This window comes from Oryx dammah, unplaced genomic scaffold, assembly GCF_014754425.2.
Source record: "Oryx dammah isolate SB20612 unplaced genomic scaffold, SCBI_Odam_1.1 HiC_scaffold_9, whole genome shotgun sequence".
NCBI lineage: Eukaryota > Metazoa > Chordata > Mammalia > Artiodactyla > Bovidae > Oryx > Oryx dammah.
The window spans coordinates 17242194-17261977 of NW_024070193.1; the positions used below are offsets into that span (position 1 = coordinate 17242194).

The 19784-nt window shown below is 46.4% G+C and overlaps 1 protein-coding gene across 8 annotated transcripts in view; it reads left to right on the forward strand.

Moving 5' to 3' along the window:
* The window catches only part of FLNB (filamin B), a 138194-nt gene that overhangs the window by 87638 nt on the left and 30772 nt on the right, over positions 1–19784 (forward strand). For 4 of the 8 annotated variants that reach the window (XM_040246478.1, XM_040246475.1, XM_040246476.1 and 1 more), the window contains exons 19-30: positions 747–864; positions 3573–3835; positions 5305–5902; positions 6944–7117; positions 8233–8395; positions 9239–9399; positions 12819–12986; positions 13973–14065; positions 14796–14919; positions 15816–15972; positions 17051–17240; positions 19435–19682. In XM_040246478.1, coding sequence (XP_040102412.1) covers positions 747–864; positions 3573–3835; positions 5305–5902; positions 6944–7117; positions 8233–8395; positions 9239–9399; positions 12819–12986; positions 13973–14065; positions 14796–14919; positions 15816–15972; positions 17051–17240; positions 19435–19682 — 2457 coding nt within the window. The remainder of the gene's footprint in view (positions 1–746; positions 865–3572; positions 3836–5304; positions 5903–6943; positions 7118–8232; positions 8396–9238; positions 9400–12818; positions 12987–13972; positions 14066–14795; positions 14920–15815; positions 15973–17050; positions 17241–19434; positions 19683–19784) is intronic. The other 4 variants (XM_040246477.1, XM_040246480.1, XM_040246481.1 and 1 more) reach the window with 1 other exon arrangement.

Genomic DNA, 19784 nt, shown 5'->3' on the forward strand with positions numbered 1-19784 from the left:
CGACCATGACGAGAGGAAGCCAGCAGTGAGTGGGCCAGGACGGGCCGTGCCTCCTCGGCCACAGTACTGCTGGCGGGGTGCCTGCTGAACCCATAGGCACAGTCCGCCTTCTCACTGGCAACTCTTCTCTCCTTGACATTGATGTGGGAGTTTCCATACTGTGCAGGGGATCTTAGAACAGCCCCAGGCGAACTCTTGCAAATTCGTTTTTTGCAGCGTAGTGGCCTGAAATCCCGGGCCATGGGAAAGGAAGATTTTGTTCAGTTAGAGGTCCCCAGGCAACCCCTGCCTTGCCCTTGGCTGGGCTGGGTGTGAGTTCGATGAGGAGCTTGTGTGGCAGAGCATCGGGGATTCAGGTTCAGCTGCCACAGGTGTCAGGCCTGGCTCACACTTAGGACAAGTGAGTTCACCTCCCTGAGCTGTAGTTTTATTTCCTGGAAAAATGGTGACCACCTCTTAGCACCATTCTCAGATGGAACTGAGGAAATGCTTAAAAGCACAGCTCAGTGGTGTACTCTTGAAGCTGTCCCTCTTGTTGATAGTTGATTTTTTTTTTTTTTTGGCTGATGACTATGTCATTCTTGCCATGGGGCTAAAAACTTAGATATATCTGAGATACGTTCTAAATCTGCTGGGGTTATATACCCTGCATCTCTGGGAAGAATGAAAATCCTGGAAGGCAGGTTGAAACATCAAGTGAGTCTGTTGGTACCCACACGTGTCCTTGGTTTTCTCTCTTGTTCCAGGGCAACATGCAGGTTCTGGTTACATACGGTGGCGACCCTATCCCCAAAAGCCCATTCACCGTGGGTGTGGCTGCTCCGCTGGATCTGAGCAGGATAAAAATTAATGGACTGGAAAACAGTAAGTATGTCAGGAGTGGAGGGGGAGACGGGTCACTGAAGAGCAGTCAGAGTCCCTTCAAAGACAATTCGCAGAGGAGCAAATTCTGCCATATGAGACTGCAGTCAAGCAGACTCCCGATTGAATTAGGGCCGTGCTGTGGAGTAGCTCTGTGACCCTGCCTGTCCCTTCACCTCACTAAGCCTCCCTTTTCTCCTTTGTTCAGTGGAGGTGGGTGAAGAAGACTCACAGGCCTATTGTGAGAATTAAATGAGCCAGTAATTCAGGAGCTGACTCAGAGGCAGCCCTCAGTAACTGCTGGCTTCACAGGGAAGGTTTTCATGACAAGGAGAATTGGAGGCAGGCCACTTTCCGGTGAATGTCTATTGTACCAACTGTTCTTGACGACTGAATCCACCTTAGGGTCAACAGTCGAGCGTAAAAACCAATTCCCAGAAACCACAACTACCACAACTATGATGGATCTCCCTATTCCCATCCAGATGTTCCTTTAGTTTGTTAGGGATCTTATTAGTACAAGCTCATTTCACTCAATGAAACTCCATGAATCAATGATAAAGTAAAGAGAATAGCATAATAGAGGCACTGATATGCTGCTCACTCAGCTTCTCAAGTTTAACACATGATCATAGAGTACATCATGAGAAACGCTGGGCTGGAGGAAGCACACGCTGGAATCAAGATTGCTGGGAGAAATATCAATAACCTCAGATATGCAGATAACACCACCCTTATGGCAGAAAGTGAAGAAGAACTAAAGAGCCTCTTGGTGAAAGTGAAAGAGAGTGAAAAAGTTGGCTTAAAGCTCAACATTCAGAAAACTAAGATCATGGCATCCAGTCCCATCACTTCATGGCAAATAGATGGGGAAACAGTGGCTGACTTTATTTTTCTGGGCTCCAAAATCACTGCAGATGGTGATTGCAGCCATGAAATTAAAAGACACTTACTCCTTGGAAGGCAAGTTATGACCAACTTAGACAGCATATTAAAAAGCTGAGACATTACTTTGTCCACAAAGGTCCGTCTAGTCAAGGCTATGGTTTTTCCAGTGGTCATGTATGGATGTGAGTATTGGACTATAAAGAAAACTGAGCGCTGAAGAAGTGATGCTTTTGAACTGTGGTATTGGAGAAGACTCTTGAGAGTCCCTTGGACTGCAAGGAGATCCAACCAGTCCATCCTAAAGGAGATCAGTCCTTGGTGTTCATTGGAAGGACTAATATTGAAGCTGAAGCTCCAATACTTTGGCCGCCTGATGCATCTGTACCTAACTGCCAACAGAAAATGTGTAGCAACATTTACTTAGCACTAAAGTTGCCCTGAGATGTCTGCATGTCTTCAGCTTCCCTTTTTGCATCAGTGTATCTTGAAGAACTTTCATACCTCGATCCTTTTGTCGGTGTAGCCACAGCCTGGCTGCATTTCAGTGGCATGTGTTTTCCTAGTTTCGGGGTCACGTGGGGCTCCCTATACACCCATAGGACAGCATTCTTGTGCTTATGAGGGTTTCTCCAGGTTTTGGGAGAATGCTTGGAGAGCACCTTCAGGGTGCTGTGACCCAAATGTACAAATTGTGAGTGAGGCCAGCTCCCAGATCCAGGGGCTCTGAAGCAAGAGCTTTGTCCTCTGGAGAAGGAAATAGCACCCCACTCCAGTATTCTTGCCTGGAGAATCCCATGGACGGAGGAGCCTGGTGGGCTACAGTCCACGGGGTCACAAAGAGTCGGACACGACTGAGCGACTTCACTTTGTCCCTGGGGAACAGCCACTGTCTAATCCTTCACGTGTCCCCTTGGTACTCCTTTCTCCAAGACCCTGAGGATTTTGACTCAGACTAGGATGAGAATGAGGGATGTGGCTCTCTGAGGCCTCTTTGTTTGTGGCTTGATACCATTCATCTTGGCATGCCCTGTGTTGCCCCAGTCAGGACTTCCCTGGGTTGTGCTAGGGGCCCTGGGCTCCCAGTGCCTTTGTTTTGATTCAAAGTCCCTTCCTTGTTATTGTCAAATGGAACGCATGGGTGTTCTGTGGCCCTGCTTTGCAAATACTTTTCAAGTATCAGCACAGTACAGAGAGTCACTTCTCAGGACTTGCTTCAGTGCCTCTGCGTTGGCCAGCTCTGTGACTTCTGCCTTCTTTGGCTGTAGAATGGAATTTGCTGCCAAGAACCAGTAAATAAAACATTGGCTTCTGAGAGTGTTTTGATGCAAAGTTAATAATGAAAGTGGGCAGAGAAGCGGCAACAGAGGCAGGTTATAACTTACTGCAGATCCTGGGGCCAAGTCAATTTAGATCAGTGTCCCAGCTTTGTGGGCTGTGAGATAGGTACTCCAGACAACTCACTTCACACCCCCTGCCCCACCAGGTCTCAGTTTCCCTATCTGTTAAATCCTTTGGTTACTAATACATTGCAGGGTTGTGATGAAAATTAAGAGAGATGATATGCTGTCCTCATGCCTGGTATATAAAATGCATTCAGTGAATGATGACTGTCATTACCATCAGTGGTTACCTCACCTTCTTGTACTGGTTATTATCGAGGCTAGAATGCTGATTATTCATATTCAGTCTTGCCTCTCATCCTGAGTCAACCAACGTTTGTTGCAGAAGCTGAGAAAACATTCTGTGTCTAAGGAACCATCTCTGCTCTCAGCAGTGTTTTCCTGCAGGGTCAGCTCATCCCTCTGGCTTGTTTCTCTTTGTAGGAGTTGAAGTTGGGAAGGACCAGGAGTTCGCCGTGGACACCAGGGGAGCAGGAGGCCAGGGGAAGCTGGACGTGACGATCCTAAGCCCCTCAAGGAAGGTCGTGCCGTGTCTGCTGGCACCCGTGGCAGGCCGGGAGAACAGCACAGCCAAGTTCATCCCCCGGGAGGAAGGGCTGTACGCCATCGATTTGACCTATGACGGACATCCTGTGCCCGGAAGCCCTTACATGGTGGAGGCCTCGCTGCCACCTGATCCCAGCAAGGTCAGTTTTTCATTTCTGTTCTAGATCGTGTCATCTCTTAGCAGAGGTAATAGTCCTTCTTCAGTTCCGCTTGGTGAAAACCCTTAGAAAATTGTTTTGTAGTCAAAAGCAGTTCTAGGTTTTTCGTGGTGGCCCAGGGGTTAAGACTTTTTGCCCTCAATGTAGGGGGTGCAGGTTCAATCCATGGTCAGGGAACTAAGATACTGCATGCCCCCCCCACCACCACCAAAAAAAAGACAATGCCCATTAAATTAAACTGCACTAAAACAATTAACAAAAAAGAAAACAAGCCCATAAGTCAGTTCTCAGTGACTGATAGTAGCCCTGTCTCCTGTAATCCAGCGTGAAGGGTCCTGTGCGAAGTTGGGTCCTCGTCCTGCTCCTGGCCCTAGTCGCGCTCTGGCTGTGAAGCTGTGCTGAGGGACTCCTGTCCTTCACTTATCAGCATTATAATGGTACTCCCTGTAAAGTGGGCCTTCAGGGTGAGGTCAGATGGTGGGTGTGGAGGCCTCAGTCCGGCGTCTGGCACATGCAGTGAGCTCATCCTACACAAGCTATGATAATGAAACTTGGCTAATACAAAGAAAAGTAGATTCTTCTCATTATCATTTCTTCCTTGTGGCCCTGAGTCAAAGGTTCCAAAGTATTTCCAGTGTCCTGCATGGCATGAATCCTATAAAAGTGTCTCGTTTGTTGAATCTCACATGAAAGCCCCATTCGCTCCTTCTTTTAAAAGCATTTTTTTTTAATGTTCTTCTTTTCTTTTTTAAATCTGGCTTTATTCTTTAGAGCAATTTTAGGTTCATGGTAATATTGAGAGGGTAGCACAGAGATTCCCCTCGCCCCACATATGTAACCTCCCCAGGGTCACCCTGGTCATCCTCCCCAGGCTGCTACAGCTGTTAGAGTGGATGAATCTATGCGAACATCATAGTGACCCAAAGTCTGTAGTTTATGTTAGGGTTTACTCTTGGTATTATATAGTCTATGGGTTTGGGCAAGCATATAATGACATGTATTCACCATTATAGTTTAGTTTTTTATTATGTTGAATTTGTTGAGGGAGGTGTAACAGCTAAAGCCACAGTGAAATCCATGAAAGCCATTCAGTGAGTGCTCAGCCCAGGAAACTGGAGTGCGTTTGCTGGACTGGATGTTAGGTGTCCAGCTCCGGCACGGGAGGCGAGGCTGGCAGGACCGAGGGGACCACGCCTTTGCTGGGCCCATCTGCGCTGAGTGGGTTCACAGTCACGTCTCCCTTTGTCAGCCGTTTCAGCATCCACTGAATGAAATTGGCTGTAACTTGGCACTGTGGGTGAGCGAGTGTGACACATTAGTCCCCAGGGAGAAGGACGACTTCATCCAAGGGCAGTTGAGTGCTGAGTGCAGGCTTGGCTGTTGAAAGCAGGGCTTGCTGAGTGGCCGACACCAGCATAAAGCCAAGTCTGACTTATTCTGTGTTCAAACAGGTGAAGGCCCATGGTCCTGGCCTCAGAGGTGGTCTTGTGGGCAAGCCTGCCGAGTTCACTATCGACACCAAAGGAGCTGGAACTGGAGGTCTCGGCCTAACCGTGGAAGGCCCGTGCGAGGCCAAAATTGAATGCTCGGACAACGGCGATGGGACCTGCTCCGTCTCCTACCTCCCGACAAAGCCCGGGGAGTACTTCGTCAACATTCTCTTTGAAGAAGTCCACATACCTGGCTCTCCCTTCAAAGCTGACATTGAAATGCCCTTTGACCCCTCCAAAGTCTTGGCGTCTGGCCCGGGCCTTGAGCACGGGAAGGTGGGCGAGGCCGGGCTGCTCAGCGTGGACTGTTCAGAAGCCGGGCCAGGGACCCTGGGCCTGGAAGCTGTCTCGGACTCAGGGGCAAAAGCCGAAGTCTGTATCGAGAACAACAAAGATGGTACCTACGCGGTGACCTATGTGCCCCTGACTGCCGGCATGTACACGCTGACCATGAAGTACAGTGGGGAGCTGGTGCCGCACTTCCCCACCAGGGTCAAGGTGGAGCCCGCCGTGGACACCAGCAGGGTCAAAGTCTTTGGGCCAGGAATAGAAGGAAAAGGTAGGTTTCATGAAAAAAGCAGGAGGCCACCAAAGTAACAGGGGACAGCCCCTGAAGCTCAGAATGTCAGGGCTGCAAACTCAAACGTCTGCAGAGATCAGGCCAGGTAGCAGAAAACTCACCCGTGGTCTTTGCATCAGCAAGTGGCAAAGGAGACCAGAGCGGAGGGGTGAGCGCGTGCTGTTTCTGCTGCCCAGCCCCCCTTTCTTCACAATCCCGGCACTGTCAGCAGATGTCCCCCGCCTTTTTTCTTTCTGGCAAAGCTAGAGATCATGATTTTTTTTTCTTTCAAATGTGGATACAGAACATATTGCATTTTTGGCACTTACCTGAAAAAGGTTTAAATGTGCTGCTGGCTGATACCCCCCTTGCTGTCTTTACCCTTTGAGCTGTCCTGAGTCTCACGTTTCTCTCAAGAAGTGGGCAGGTGGTTATGTTGTTACTTGGGGAGCTTACCCTGGAAGAATCATCTTTTGCCAGGGAGATTGAAGGTTGGGGGGCGGGCATTAATATTCCTGATTCTGAGACAAAGAAACTGGTTGTCTTGGCATTCACTGAAACTAGAATAAAGTGCCGAGAACCATGCCTCTAGGGTTTGGTGCCGAATATGAGGTGTTAGCTACATTCTTTTTGTCTTTTTCCTTTTTGGCCACACCACACATGTGGGATCTTAGTTCCCTGACCAAGGATCCAGCCCAAGCCTCCTACCATGGGAACTCAAAATCTTTTTTTTTTTAATTGGAGGATAATTGCTTTACAATAAGAAGCTCAGACTCTTAATCACTGGACTGCTGAGACAGCCTCTGTCCAAGATATTCATTCTTTTTTAAAAATATTTTTTAAAATTTATTTGTATGGCTGTGCTGGGTCTTAGTGGCAGCATGCAGAATGTGAGATCTTTAGTTGTGCCACAAGGGATACAGTTCCCTGACAAGGGTTGGAACCCAGTACGCCCCTGCACTGGGAGCTTGGAGTCTTAGCCACTGGAGCACCAGGGAAGTCCCAGTTGGTGACATTCTTACCTGTGTGATTATTCTACAGATGTGTTTCGTGAAGCCACCACCGATTTCACGGTGGACTCGCGGCCCCTGACACAGGTCGGAGGCGACCACATCAAGGCCCACATTGCCAACCCCTCTGGAGCCTCCACGGAGTGTTTCGTCACAGACAATGCTGATGGGACCTATCAGGTGGAATACACGCCCTTTGAGAAAGGTGAGTTGTCTTCTTGGAACATGACTCTTGCTTAGAGCTGTGCTAGACCGCCTCTCCCGGTGACTGGTGCTAAGTCCTGCCCCCTGTGCTTTGCCTGCCTCAGCAGAAGTATGGGCACAGTGACTGGGGAACATGGAAACCTACCTCCCCAACAGAGCCGTCTGCCTGCTTGGGGCCTGGTGTTTTGGCTCTGTTGTGTAACAACAGTTGGGCTGACTTTAGCCTCAGACTCATCTGAGCAGGTTATGGGGTGATGTCATGGCATGTTGCTCATTTGTGCAATTCTTTAACATGATTCTTTCTTTTTAAAATTTATTTATTGTTTTGCTGCCCTGGGTCTTCGTTGCTTTCTTTGCGTGGGCTTTCTCTAATTGTGGCGAGCAAGGGTTACTGTTACTGCAGTGGCTTCATTGTTGAGGAGCATGGGCTAGAGGCATGTGGCCTTCAGTAGTTGGAGCAGACAGGCTCAGTAGTTGCGGCCTGCGGACTCTCGACCGTGGGCTCAGTAGTGGCACACGGGCTTAATTGCTTCTTGGCATGTGGAATCTTCCCAGACCAGAGATCAAACCCTAGCCCCCTGCATCAGCAGGCAGATTCATATCCACTGCACCTCTAAGGAAGTCCAGTTTCTTTCTTAATATTAGGAATTATTAAAAATTTTGATAAATCATAAAATTATAAAAAAAATATAAGCAGCGTATGTCCTCATTCCCTGTGGATGTAGTCCCTGGACATTATGGAGTAGATATTTTCAGTCACTTTTTGTGAATGCTTTTCTATTTTATGGCTTTTCTTTGTCTTTTGATTAGTGACTGGGTATTTTGTCATATCAAGATGGTGTGTTTAAGATGACTGTCTTGAAAATAAACTTAGGGATATTTGCTTGGACAGGCCTTGTGTGTGTGTTAGGAAATGGGGTTGGCATGTGATTGCCAAGTGAACAAAAGCATAAACAGTTTGTATTTTTTAAACTCAAATCATACCAGCATTGCTATTTGTTCAACCTGTCCTTTCAGAATAGCTTGAGGTAGCACATAGACTTGAATGCTAGAGTGCTATTTTCTGCAAACAAGTGGCTCTCGTGCAAGTAAATTTTTCTGTGTTGTATTGAACAGGCCTCCATGTAGTGGAGGTAACCTACGATGACGTGCCTGTCCCAAATAGTCCCTTTAAAGTGGCTGTGACTGAAGGCTGCCAACCTTCTCGGGTTCAAGCTCAAGGACCTGGATTGAAGGAGGCTTTCACCAACAAGCCCAACGTCTTCACGGTGGTTACCAGGTAAGCAAAGGCCTGGATTCATGTGTTGACTCTGTAAAAGGAGAGTAGCCCTAGGTATTTTAAGTGTTCTCAAAACATTTTATAGGTGTATCATGGGTTCCCAACTCCTTTTTTCTTTTGAACTTTTTCTTTTGTGTTGGGGTATAGCTGATTAACAATGTTGTGTTAGTTTTAGGTGAATAGCAAAGGGACTCAGCCATACGTATATATGAACCTATTCTCTCCCAAACCTCCTTCTATCCAGGCTTCCATATTACTCTGAACAGAGTTCTGTGTGCTATACAATAGGTCCTTATTGGTTTTCTATTTTAAATATAGCAGTGTGTACATGATCTTCCCAAACTACCCATTCCCCCAACTTCTAAGAGGCTTTTTATTTCATGATTTGTGAGGCATCTTCCTCTGTAGAGACTTATATTACAGAGGAAGACCAGGTATGCTTTTAAAAGCACCAAAAAGCTGTTGAGAATAGTCATAAGACTGCTGAGCAAAGCAGGCCTAGATAGAAGCTCATTAACTTGATAATTCAGAAATGTAGAGCGGATGTCATAGTTAAGTGAAATATTAGAAATATTCCTATTAAAACTGGTCACAAGTCACATACCAGAACTGTCCTTTCATTCCCAGCCAGTACAATTAGATAAGATAAACAAATGAGGAGTAAGTGTTGGAAAGGAGGGGTGAAAGCTGTTTTTATTTATATTACACTGTGAGAGGTATCACAGTAGTTGAGTCCAGTTGGCTAGGTTGGATAGTTTCTAGAGGGACTTACATGAATTTTGGCAGTAAGCAGACTGGTGTGAACCACTCGTACAACTTGGCCTTATTTCTCACACTTCGCAGAGGGGCAGGAATTGGGGGTCTCGGCATAACTGTGGAGGGACCGTCCGAGTCAAAGATAAACTGCCGAGACAACAAAGATGGCAGCTGCAGTGCAGAGTACGTTCCCTTTGCTCCGGGAGATTACGACGTGAATATCACATACGGAGGTGCCCACATTCCTGGTAAGCTGTCCTTCTGAGGGGAGCCCAAAGGAGAACTGATTTTTGCACGAAAGCAGGTTTGATTTAGCTTATCTCTCTGAATAGGAAAAAATGTCTGATATGTAAAGGGGCTGCAAAGGAAGAATTTTCCTTCAGGCTGCATTTCCAAGAATATTTCAATTCCCAAGAGGACCAGTAATAGGGCAGAAAACATTGGCTTAGAGTTTTGACTGAAAATTTAGTTTTGGCTGAACAACATGGTTGTTCACATGTTGAAGGACATAGATCTTAAAGAAAAGCTGATTCTTGACAAAGTTGAAAATTTCCAGTTTATTTTGTGGTTAGTTCTTACTCATCTTATACATATCTTGTTTTCTTTCTTCCTTTGACAGTCCTGGTAGCTGATAAAGACACACAAACTCAAATTTTTATACATAAATTTCTATTTAATGATGAAATATGGACACTTACTGTGAAAAATAGGAATAATTTAATAATAATTTCCTGTTCATTACATGGTATTTCTGTTTCATATTGTGACCACCAAAAATGTCTCCAGATGTCATAAACATGTGAGGGAACAGCGTCACCTGTAGCTGAGAAACACTGCTATAAATGCTTCAGACATTTTGAAAAATGACTTATATAGTGAAGAGCTCTCTAACTTCCCTGCTCCGGCCAAGGAACGGTCACAGATTCTAGTTCTGTTTATTCAATGAAGTGGTTGCCACCCAGCACCCAGCCAGAAGGGTAGATGAGTGTGTGTGGTGTGGATACAAGACATGGACTCCAGGGTTGCTCTTACTCAGCTTATGTCAGGTGGCTCTAGGGGTAAAGAACCCACCTGTCAATGCAGGAGAAATTAGAGATGCAGGTTCAGTCCCTGGGCCGGGAAGATCCTGTGGAAGAGGGCATGGCAACCCACTCCAGTATTCTTGCCTGGAGAATCCCACGGACAGAGGAACCTGGTGGGCTACCATCCGTAGTGTCGCAAAGAGTTGGACACTGCTGAGCCACTTAGCACATCTTGTCTCAGGTGTGGTCAGAGCAGGAGAAACCTTGAGTGAGTCATTTGTTCTGAAGGCCATAAGCCAGGGTGAGACTGCAAGGAAGGGGACAGGGTGAGGGCCCTACATTTGGATTTCTGGAATGGCTTCCAGGAAGGTGGAATGTCCCCAGACTGCTTGCTGGTTATCATATGCAAACATGCACACACACCCATAGTCACTCCTCCTTTTGCATACTGATTGGGAAGTATTGACATTCAACTCAAATTCATTCTACTCAGGTGTTTGTTGAAGCCTTCAATTCAGTTCAGTCGCTCAGTTGTGCCTGACTCTGCAAAACCCTAGGGACTGAAGCATGCCAAGCTTCCCTGTCCATCACTAGCCCCAGAGCTTGCTCAAACTCATGTCCATCGAGTCGGTGATGCCATCGTTGAAGCCTTAATTCATTTAAAATGACGTTTCTCCTCAAACTTGTCCTTACAGCTCTTTCAGTATAGAGTTTTTAATTTCTATAATCACTTGCCAAGGGGAATTCAGCCATGGACAAGACAAAGCTCCTACCTTTTGTGAGCTTCTTGTCTAGTGTTTACAAAGAGAGCTGGGCTCGAGACAGTACAGAGCCAAGGGGACCTTTTGGAGCTTTGCAAGTGTGCAGTTCCTGGGATGGGAGAGTAGAGCTTTGAGAATGGGTGGATGGCTGTCGCCAGGGGGATGACTTGGTGACTCCTACCGGGAGACAGCAGTGGGGATGAGCATCTCCTGGTTTCGATGGCAACAAAACTATTTTGACTTTATTGAGAAGGTCTTCTGGATGCCTTCAGCTTTGGAATTCCCCTTGCAGAATCAGATGAGAGGTTGGGCCCCTGTGGCTGACTCACGAGCTAGATTTAAATGGCCGAGATGGAACATAACGACAGCAAGAGTCCCGATGGTAATTTTCTCATTGGATGTAGACGGTGCCTCTTTTTTTTTTTAATTTACATTTTTCAGGCTCTATTGCCTCCCAGAACCAAATGCCAACTTCTAGACCCCAGAATTTTCCCAGACAGAATCATTCAATAAGGCATTGGTTGGTTGTCTTAGTGTCAGGCTTCACAGTGAAGAGAATGCAGAGTTTCTGCCATGAAACATTCAACACCCTGGTTCTAATTTATTTTCATAGGAATTCTGGTTGGTTAAATATTAGCATGGTTTTTCCTGGTGTGACACAAACAAGGTATCTGTCTTACGCATAGTGGCATATTGGTTTCCTCTGATGGGCCAGCTGCGGTCTGTTGGTGGTGACTGTTTCAACCACCAGATTGACTAGAATGAGTGCATCAGGAAGAAAGGCTGTTGTGATTGGTCGTGTCTGCCTGGATCACAGAGCAATAGAGTGGCATAGATTGCTTGGTATCTGCCACTCTAGATCTTAAGTTACCTTGTTGGTTCTTGGCTACTCTCCTGCTAAGTTCAGACCACTTCCATGGGAGGCTAACTGGGTGATTGGCTTTAAAGTTTGTTCATTGCCATTGCATTGAATTCCTCAGCTGTATCTAAAACAAAACTCCTTTTTGTTTCCAGCATGGAGCATGGTGCTTGTCTTTGCCAGGGTCAGCTGCTTTACTTCACTTAGCCGAAAAACCAGATGCCATTGAAGCCTGGCTATTATTGGAAAAAAAAAAAAAAAAAGCCAGAGCCTTGGTTCTTTCTATGGTCTTTGTTATTTACCACCCTTGATTCTATAAAGTACAAATGTTGTGTGGTGCAAAGCAGAGAAACCTCAACTTACATGGCAGTTAACATCATTAACTTTGCCAGGCGTCTCGAGGAGCCTGAGGTCTCCTGTAAGAGGTGAATGTGGCTCCGTGGTGATGGACTTAACAACCTGAGGTGTGGTCCTGTGGATACTGCGGCTCCTGTCTCTGGCTGACCTCTGGGGAGGTCTTTCTTGGTCTTCCTTGGTCTTCCTTGATAGAGGAATCCCTAAAGGGTTCTGGCCCAGCTCTTATTTCTGTATTTAGTGTTTTGCTCAAATCTCAACCTCCCTGCCTTTTGCAAGTTTCAATAGTCTTTTTTTTTTTTTTTTTTTTAATAAAATTATTTTTCTTATTTGGCTGCGCCAGAGCAACTGAACTGAGCTGACCTTAGTTGTGGCACAAGTCCGGATTCATTACCTTCAGAGTCTACTGATACCTTGTACACAGCCCCAGTCTGTGTTACATATGATGGTATAGTGACTTGTTTACCTAAATCTTAGAGTGCTGTTCAGTACTATGGGCCTAGCACCTGGCACCATGCCTGCACATAGTAGGTGCACATGGATGCACACAGCAAGGCAGAAGGAGCTGATACAGTGAGAGCCTAAGTGGGGCAACAGGGCGGTTCTGGGTGCACACAAACTCTCCAGTCACTAAGGGGGTTGTACTTAGAATCCTGTGACCTCTTTTCTAGGCAGCCCCTTCAGGGTTCCTGTGAAGGATGTTGTGGACCCCAGCAAGGTCAAGATCGTTGGCCCTGGGCTGGGCTCCGGTGTCCGAGCTCGCATCTTGCAGTCCTTCACGGTGGACAGCAGCAAGGCTGGCCTGGCCCCTCTGGAAGTGAGGGTCATGGGTCCACGAGGTAGGTACACACCCTTCCTTCCTGCCAGTGCTCTCCTGCCCAGGACAGGGGCAGCCTGATCCAGAGCAGGCTGTTTGCTTATGAGTTTCATCATGAACTTAAATTTCTTAAATTACTCTATTGCTCTGTGTGCTAGCTAAACAGTGGAAGTTCATGCTTAAAAAGTAGGCAGGCCTGTTATTTTTCTAGCAGCCTATCTTTCCCCTCATTTAATAATGTAACCCTAAATGTCTTTTTAAAATTTTATGTATATATTTTTTCTGAAGTAGTGATGTGAAGCAAGCACTATTTGGGCTCTCCCATATGAAATTATTGGAACTGCATAAGTGTGTTTTGACATTTGTGGGACTTTCTTCAGGTTGCCTTGGTGCTCATGTAGGATCACACTCCAGATTTCTGGAAAGGACCAATACTTAGCCCGCATGGCACACCGCCTTGTCATTGTCCCAGCTCCCAAGAGAGGGGTCTCTTGGGGAATGGGCTTCCTTGGCAGTTTGACCTGCCCTTTTGTAGCCTGGAAAGCAATTTGGGTTGGGTGTGGCCAGTAGGCCCTTTTGGGACAAATGCAGATGTGTGTTGAAATTTACCTTTTTTGGTAGGTGATCGCACTTCCTCTCCCAGCATATAAAAATATGCTGTTCTCTGCCTCATCTCTTGAGTTATCTGGATTTTCCCTCAATGATGTGTTCTTGGCTTCACAGAATTGGTGAATAAGGGCTTCCTACTCTGAAGAGGAACTTTCTCCTTAATGGGGTTCAGCACGAAGTTATGCCCTTTGAAGCTCAGTGCAGAAGTGGTTTTGGGGAAATGAAGTCATAGGGCTGGAATTTGATTCCACCGACTTGCTGAGCTTCAAGACCTCTGTACATGTGTGTGTGTGAGAGAGAAAGAGAGTGAGGAAGAGGAGGAAAAAAAGAGGGAAAAGCTTTATTTAGACATCCACCTCTATTACAGAGGACACCGAAATAACAGCCTTTTAATTTTAGCTGATCAGAGGATTTCCTGGTCAAGGCGCAGCCCCTTGCAAGCCATTTCAGGGTTCTTTAAACGTGACCGGAAGGGTGACTTTATGGAGACAGGTTTGCATTTTCCCACTGGCTGCTGCTCTGATGTATGGAACCTGAATGCCTCTTGCTGGCCTTGCCTCTGAAACTGCCTTGGGCCTGCCTCATCTGCTTCATGAGTATGGCATGCTTTGATTAGGCTCCCCTTCAGTTGACCATTTCTTGAGACTCTTGATTAGAACTGGGATCTAGAATCTATCAACCTAATGCATGCCTTGACTATGATTTAATGTACTCTCACTTGCCCTGCATGCTACACCCAACATGCTGGCGCCATAGTGGTTTTTGCTCAAAGGTGGGTACAAGTCTTGACTGGCCGGCCCATTGGTTACCTTTTGCGGTTCGGAGTTCTGGATTCTTTGGCCTTCTTTCGGCTGTAGACTGAAATTGCCACATCCTAAGCATGCCTAGCCAGCTTGAAAGGATAGCATGTCTGCAGCATGCACCCTCCAGCAACAAGTGCAGGCAGTCTCCTTAATTATACTCTCGGTCTGACTGAGTGTACTTGAGCCAACAAAAAGCTAAAGGTGTCTCTTAGGTTCATGGTTGCATTTGTGCAACCATGAATTGGCCATCCTGTCTCCTGTGATTTCTTAGACCTCTGATTATGGCCTGCTTGCCTGTGTGTTACTCATCGGTGGAAACCCATAGCTCTCAGGGATGAATGTAATAGTTTTTGAACTCAGCCTAGGGTAGAGTGAAGGGCAGACCAGACAGTTCCAACAGCCCTCTCGTCTGTTTTTAGGCCTGGTGGAACCAGTGAACGTGGTGGACAATGGTGATGGGACACATACAGTGACCTACACCCCATCCCAGGAGGGCCCTTACATGGTGTCTGTTAAATACGCGGATGAAGAGATCCCGCGTAGGTAAGCTCCTGACCCTTAGAGAAGGGGTCCAAGTCCATCTCAGAACCTCCTGTCTCATGATTAGCCCTGCTCTGGTGGCCTATCCATCTATTCATCTACCCATGTATCTATCCATCTAGCTATCTTTCTATCCATTCATCTATCCATGTATCCATCTATCTATCCACCCATCCATGTATCCATCTGTGTATCTATCCCTGTATCCATCTACCCATCCATGTATTCACGCATCCATCTGTCTATCCATCCATCTATCCAAGTATCCCTCCATCAATCCATCCATCCAGTCAGCATTGCTAAAAACCTGCTTGCCCTACACAAGTGTTAAAATACATTAGCCATGGTGTTGGTGTCTCCTTCTCTCTTGGTGCCCCCTTACATTTGTTCCTTTCAGCCACCTTTAACATAAAGAGGAGCTGAAATTAAGAAGTGCATTAGTTCATCAATGCTCTAGCTCCATGGAAATGTATAAATCATGTTACATTTGTAGTATTATTAATACTTGATTAATAGGTTTTGAATAATCTAAAACACACTAAAATATAGAATATAAGAGGATGGGATAATAATGAAAGCATCAGTTTTAATAGTTTTTCTTTCCATTTTGGCGACCATTGTGTTAGGAAAACAAAAGTGGGTTATATGTTTTTGGGTAAACACCATGTTTCCTGAACTATTTTGGATATTAGTTGGTATCCCATGGAATTCAGTAAGGGAAAGCTGATTTGCTATATGATGCTTACATGGTGGTAAATTTCTCTGGATTTAAGGCTCTTGAGTCCTAAATGCTGTAGAAACCCCCCCACTCAATCCCGGTCTCTTTGTGTGAGAGAGGTCAGATGCAGCTGGACTGAAGTGTATCCGTACTGACTTGGGATGTGCATATGTCTGTCAAGTCCCTTTAAGGTCAAGGTCCTTCCCACATACGATGCCAGCAAAGTGACCGCCAGCGGCCCTGGCCTCAGTACCTATGGTGTGCCTGCCAGTCTGCCTGTGGAGTTTGCCATCGATGCCAGAGATGCTGGGGAAGGCCTGCTTGCTGTGCAGATAACGGTAATTTTGAGTTATTTTTCTGGAGCCAGACTGCATTAGTAAGATCTCATTTCCCAGTCAGGGATAAGAATCAGATTTTAACAACCAATTCCTGATCTCACGAAAATGTCAGATTTCCCCACTGGAGAGTCAGTAATTGTGCAGGGGAACAAACATGCTCGCCTAAGAAATCTAAGGGTTTAACTCCAGGTACCACTTTTTGGTGAATCTCATGTGTTTTGCTCCCTATTATAACTGCTCCTACATTTTAAATTTTTGAATGTTTAAAATTACTCTTTGGATTAGTTAGGACTAAGTTCTGCTATATATCACAGTAAACCCCTAAATAAAAGTGGCTAAACACATTGATAGTTCTTTCTAGTTAGAGGGGTTTGGAGGCCAGGTGATAGTTTTTTCTAGTTAGAGGGGTTTGGAGGCCAGGTAAAGTCCCTGGGTGCTGTGTGGCTTAGGAAAGAAGTAGGCTCCACCTCTCTGCTCCTCTGTTCTGGCGCGTGGCTTCTGTCCCTGAGTTCTCCTCATGAACCCTGAGGCTGCTGGCGTGCTGGCCATCCAACCCACTGGGCAAGCAAGAAGGAGGGAGAGAGGCAGAAGGGACCTTCCGACTCAATCAGCTCTCTTAAGCAGCCCACTTAGAAGTCCCTCCTAAGACTTCCACCCTCTTCTCATGTGCTGGAAGTTTGTCACGAGTCATGGCTGTACCTCGTGGCCAAGGATACTAGGAAGTGGCATCTCATGTTCTGGGAACAGCACACCTAGCTAAGAGTTAGGGTCCTGTTAGTAAAGAGAGAGGGGGAGTGAAGGTGATGGTGTGCGTTCAGGAACCTCTGCCCCCTTGCCTCCCTACATTTCAGTGGATTTGGAGATAGAAACTATTTGCTCCTTTGACAGAAAAGTCCCTAAAATTAGCCATGTCCATCACAGTGTTAAAGAGAGCTGTGACCCTCTGCTTCCCACCACTGCCAAAATGTATTAAACCAGAAATTCTTTCCCCACATTAATTAATGAGCAAAATGTGTCAAGGTTTTTCTTGAATGGTTAGATGACAACATCCTAAATAGCATTTCTCTGTGATCCACAGGACCAAGAGGGGAAACCCAAAAGAGCCATTGTCCACGATAATAAAGATGGCACGTATGCCGTCACTTACATCCCGGACAAGACTGGACGGTATATGATTGGGGTCACCTACGGCGGGGATGACATCCCATTGTCTCCCTACCGCATCCGGGCCACACAGACAGGTGATGCCAGCAAGTGCCTGGCCACAGGTGAGTGCAGCTCAAGGACTTTGGCATCACAAAGCCAGCGCATGCCACCTCATTCTTGTGTGATCAGGGCAAGATGTTCAGCTATTCTCAGCCTCAGTCAGACTTAGATGGAAGGCCTTTCTGGAAAACATTTAAGTTCATGAAGTTCTTCCAAGGATCAGAGACTTTCATAGGGCTATTACAGAGAGATCAGGTGAGGTCATACTTGAGAAGTGGTCAGCACAGTGCCTGGCACGTGGAAACTATTATAATTACTTTCGAAGTGGGTGATTTGTTGAGATTTCAACTGTCATGGCAGCTCCAATAAAAACATCAAATGTATGCCTTTCATGAGTAGATGGTTTAGTTTTAGAGATTTACTCAAGAGCATTTCAGGCCAGCATTAGAGAAACCCATTAGAGGACCTAGGTTTTTCCTCAATACTCAGGACTTATGTTTGAGTGTCTTGGGAATTTTCTAGGAATATTTGAGTATCATAGTTCCTTCCATTTCTAAGCACAACCATTTGAATATCATGGGCAACTCTGATGCTGCTTCAAGCAGATTTCAAACCATGAATCCTTTCTCTGAAAAGAAACAGATTTGCTTCTCTTTAAATAAAACTTTAACAGAGGTCCACCCTGGATGTTTCCTGTTTCTCTCATCTTATTCTGAATGGAGAAATGCTTTGGGCTTTTAGGTTGTAAAAGCCAGACCTTTGGCAAGGTTATAAATGGTTCATATTGGCTCAGCACCCACCACAGAATTGAGAAATTCTCTAACACTGGCCAGTGTGCCCCCGTTAGGTCTATGCTGTTCCAGGGACAGCTGGATTACGTTTTGGTAACCTGTTGTTGCTCCGTCGCTAAGTTGTGTCCAACTCTTTGTGACCCCATGGACCGCAGACTCCAGGCTTCTCTGTCCTTAACTATTTCCTGGAATTTTCTCAGATTCATGTCCACTGAGTTGGTGATGCCATCCAACCGTCTCATCCTCTGTCACCCCCTTCTCTTTCCCTCATTCTTTCCCAGCATCAGGGTCTTTTCCATCGAGTTGGCCCTTCGCATCAGGTGGCCAAAGTATTGGAGCTTCAACTTTAGCATCAGTCCTTCCAATGAATAGTCAGGATTGATTTCCCTTAGGATTGCCTTGTTTGATCTTCTTGCTGTTTAAGGGACTCCCAAGAGGTAGGGACTTCCTCCTGGCTTTCCAGGCTCTTCTGCCTCCCCCAGCTGAGGCAGGAGACTGCTCAGCCTGGGGTCTCATTTGGCCCCTCCTCTTAGTCTGTCATTCAGTGCCAGACTGTCATCTTCCCTCTACTGCTCACTGTCCCAGCATGTTCTTATCTCGCCCTGTTGCTTCCACACTTTGGCTTTTTTTTCCAGCGTGCTTCTTGCACTCCCTGATCTGTTGGTCATCAGTAAAGGGGTGCCATAGATGAGGGGAGGCAGACACTGGTTATCATTTGGAGGTGAAGGTAGTGAGTCTTCCTTAGCCTAGAGTGCCCATCCTTCAGCATTCCCCTTTCTCAGGAATGCCTCTGTCAATGAGGCAACCCTGGGATGTATCTTTAAACTTTCACCTAGGAGGCTTCTCTGAAGAACAACCATTGACTGCTTTTTGTTGTTGTACCACGACGCTCTTGGGGTCTTAGTTCCCCAAACAGGGATGGGACCCACATCCCGGGCAGTGAACGTGAGGAATCCTAACCACTGGACTGCTAGGGAATTCCTGGTTATTATCATTATTATTTTTTGTGTGACTTAGTTCTCCCTCGGTGTTTCCACTGCAGACTGAACTGTCATTCGTAGTGTCCAGCCTGCCTCCATCTGCTCAGTTAGATTTTGAGCATCTTGAGAGCTGAGACTGGTGTGCTCCCCTTTGTATGTATCTGGCACTTAAATGCCCAGCATGTGTTTGCTGATGAAAGTCAACCTTCATCCCCATACCCTGGAATGCCAGTAAAGCAGGTTTAATATACGGTTGTCACTCAGAACTCACAGATGCTCCTTATTTAGTTAATAAGTCATGGATAGAATGCTCCCTGGAGAAGCATCTTCCCTGGGGCACTTCTGGGCCATCCCTTTGCACAGCAGCAGCTGAGGGTCTGACGTTCATTCACAGATAGAATAAAGATGTGCAGTTTGTTCTTGGGCCTCTAGGGCAGATGTCTGTGGTTTAAGCTCCCATACTTTCCTCTTAAACTTTTCTCCAGGGCCTGGAATCGCCTCTACTGTGAAAACTGGCGAGGAAGTGGGCTTTGTGGTTGATGCCAAGACCGCTGGGAAGGGCAAAGTGACCTGCACAGTTTTGACACCAGACGGCACTGAGGCTGAGGCCGATGTCATTGAGAACGAGGACGGCACCTATGACATCTTCTACACGGCTGCCAAGCCGGGCACCTATGTCATCTATGTGCGCTTTGGGGGCGTCGATATTCCCAACAGTCCCTTCACTGTCATGGTAAGGAAATTCCCTTCTCTAGAGCATGCAGTTGTTAGCACAGACAGTAACAGCTGCTGATTGTTAAACCCCGACTGAGACTTTCTGGGCCAGTTTTGTTTT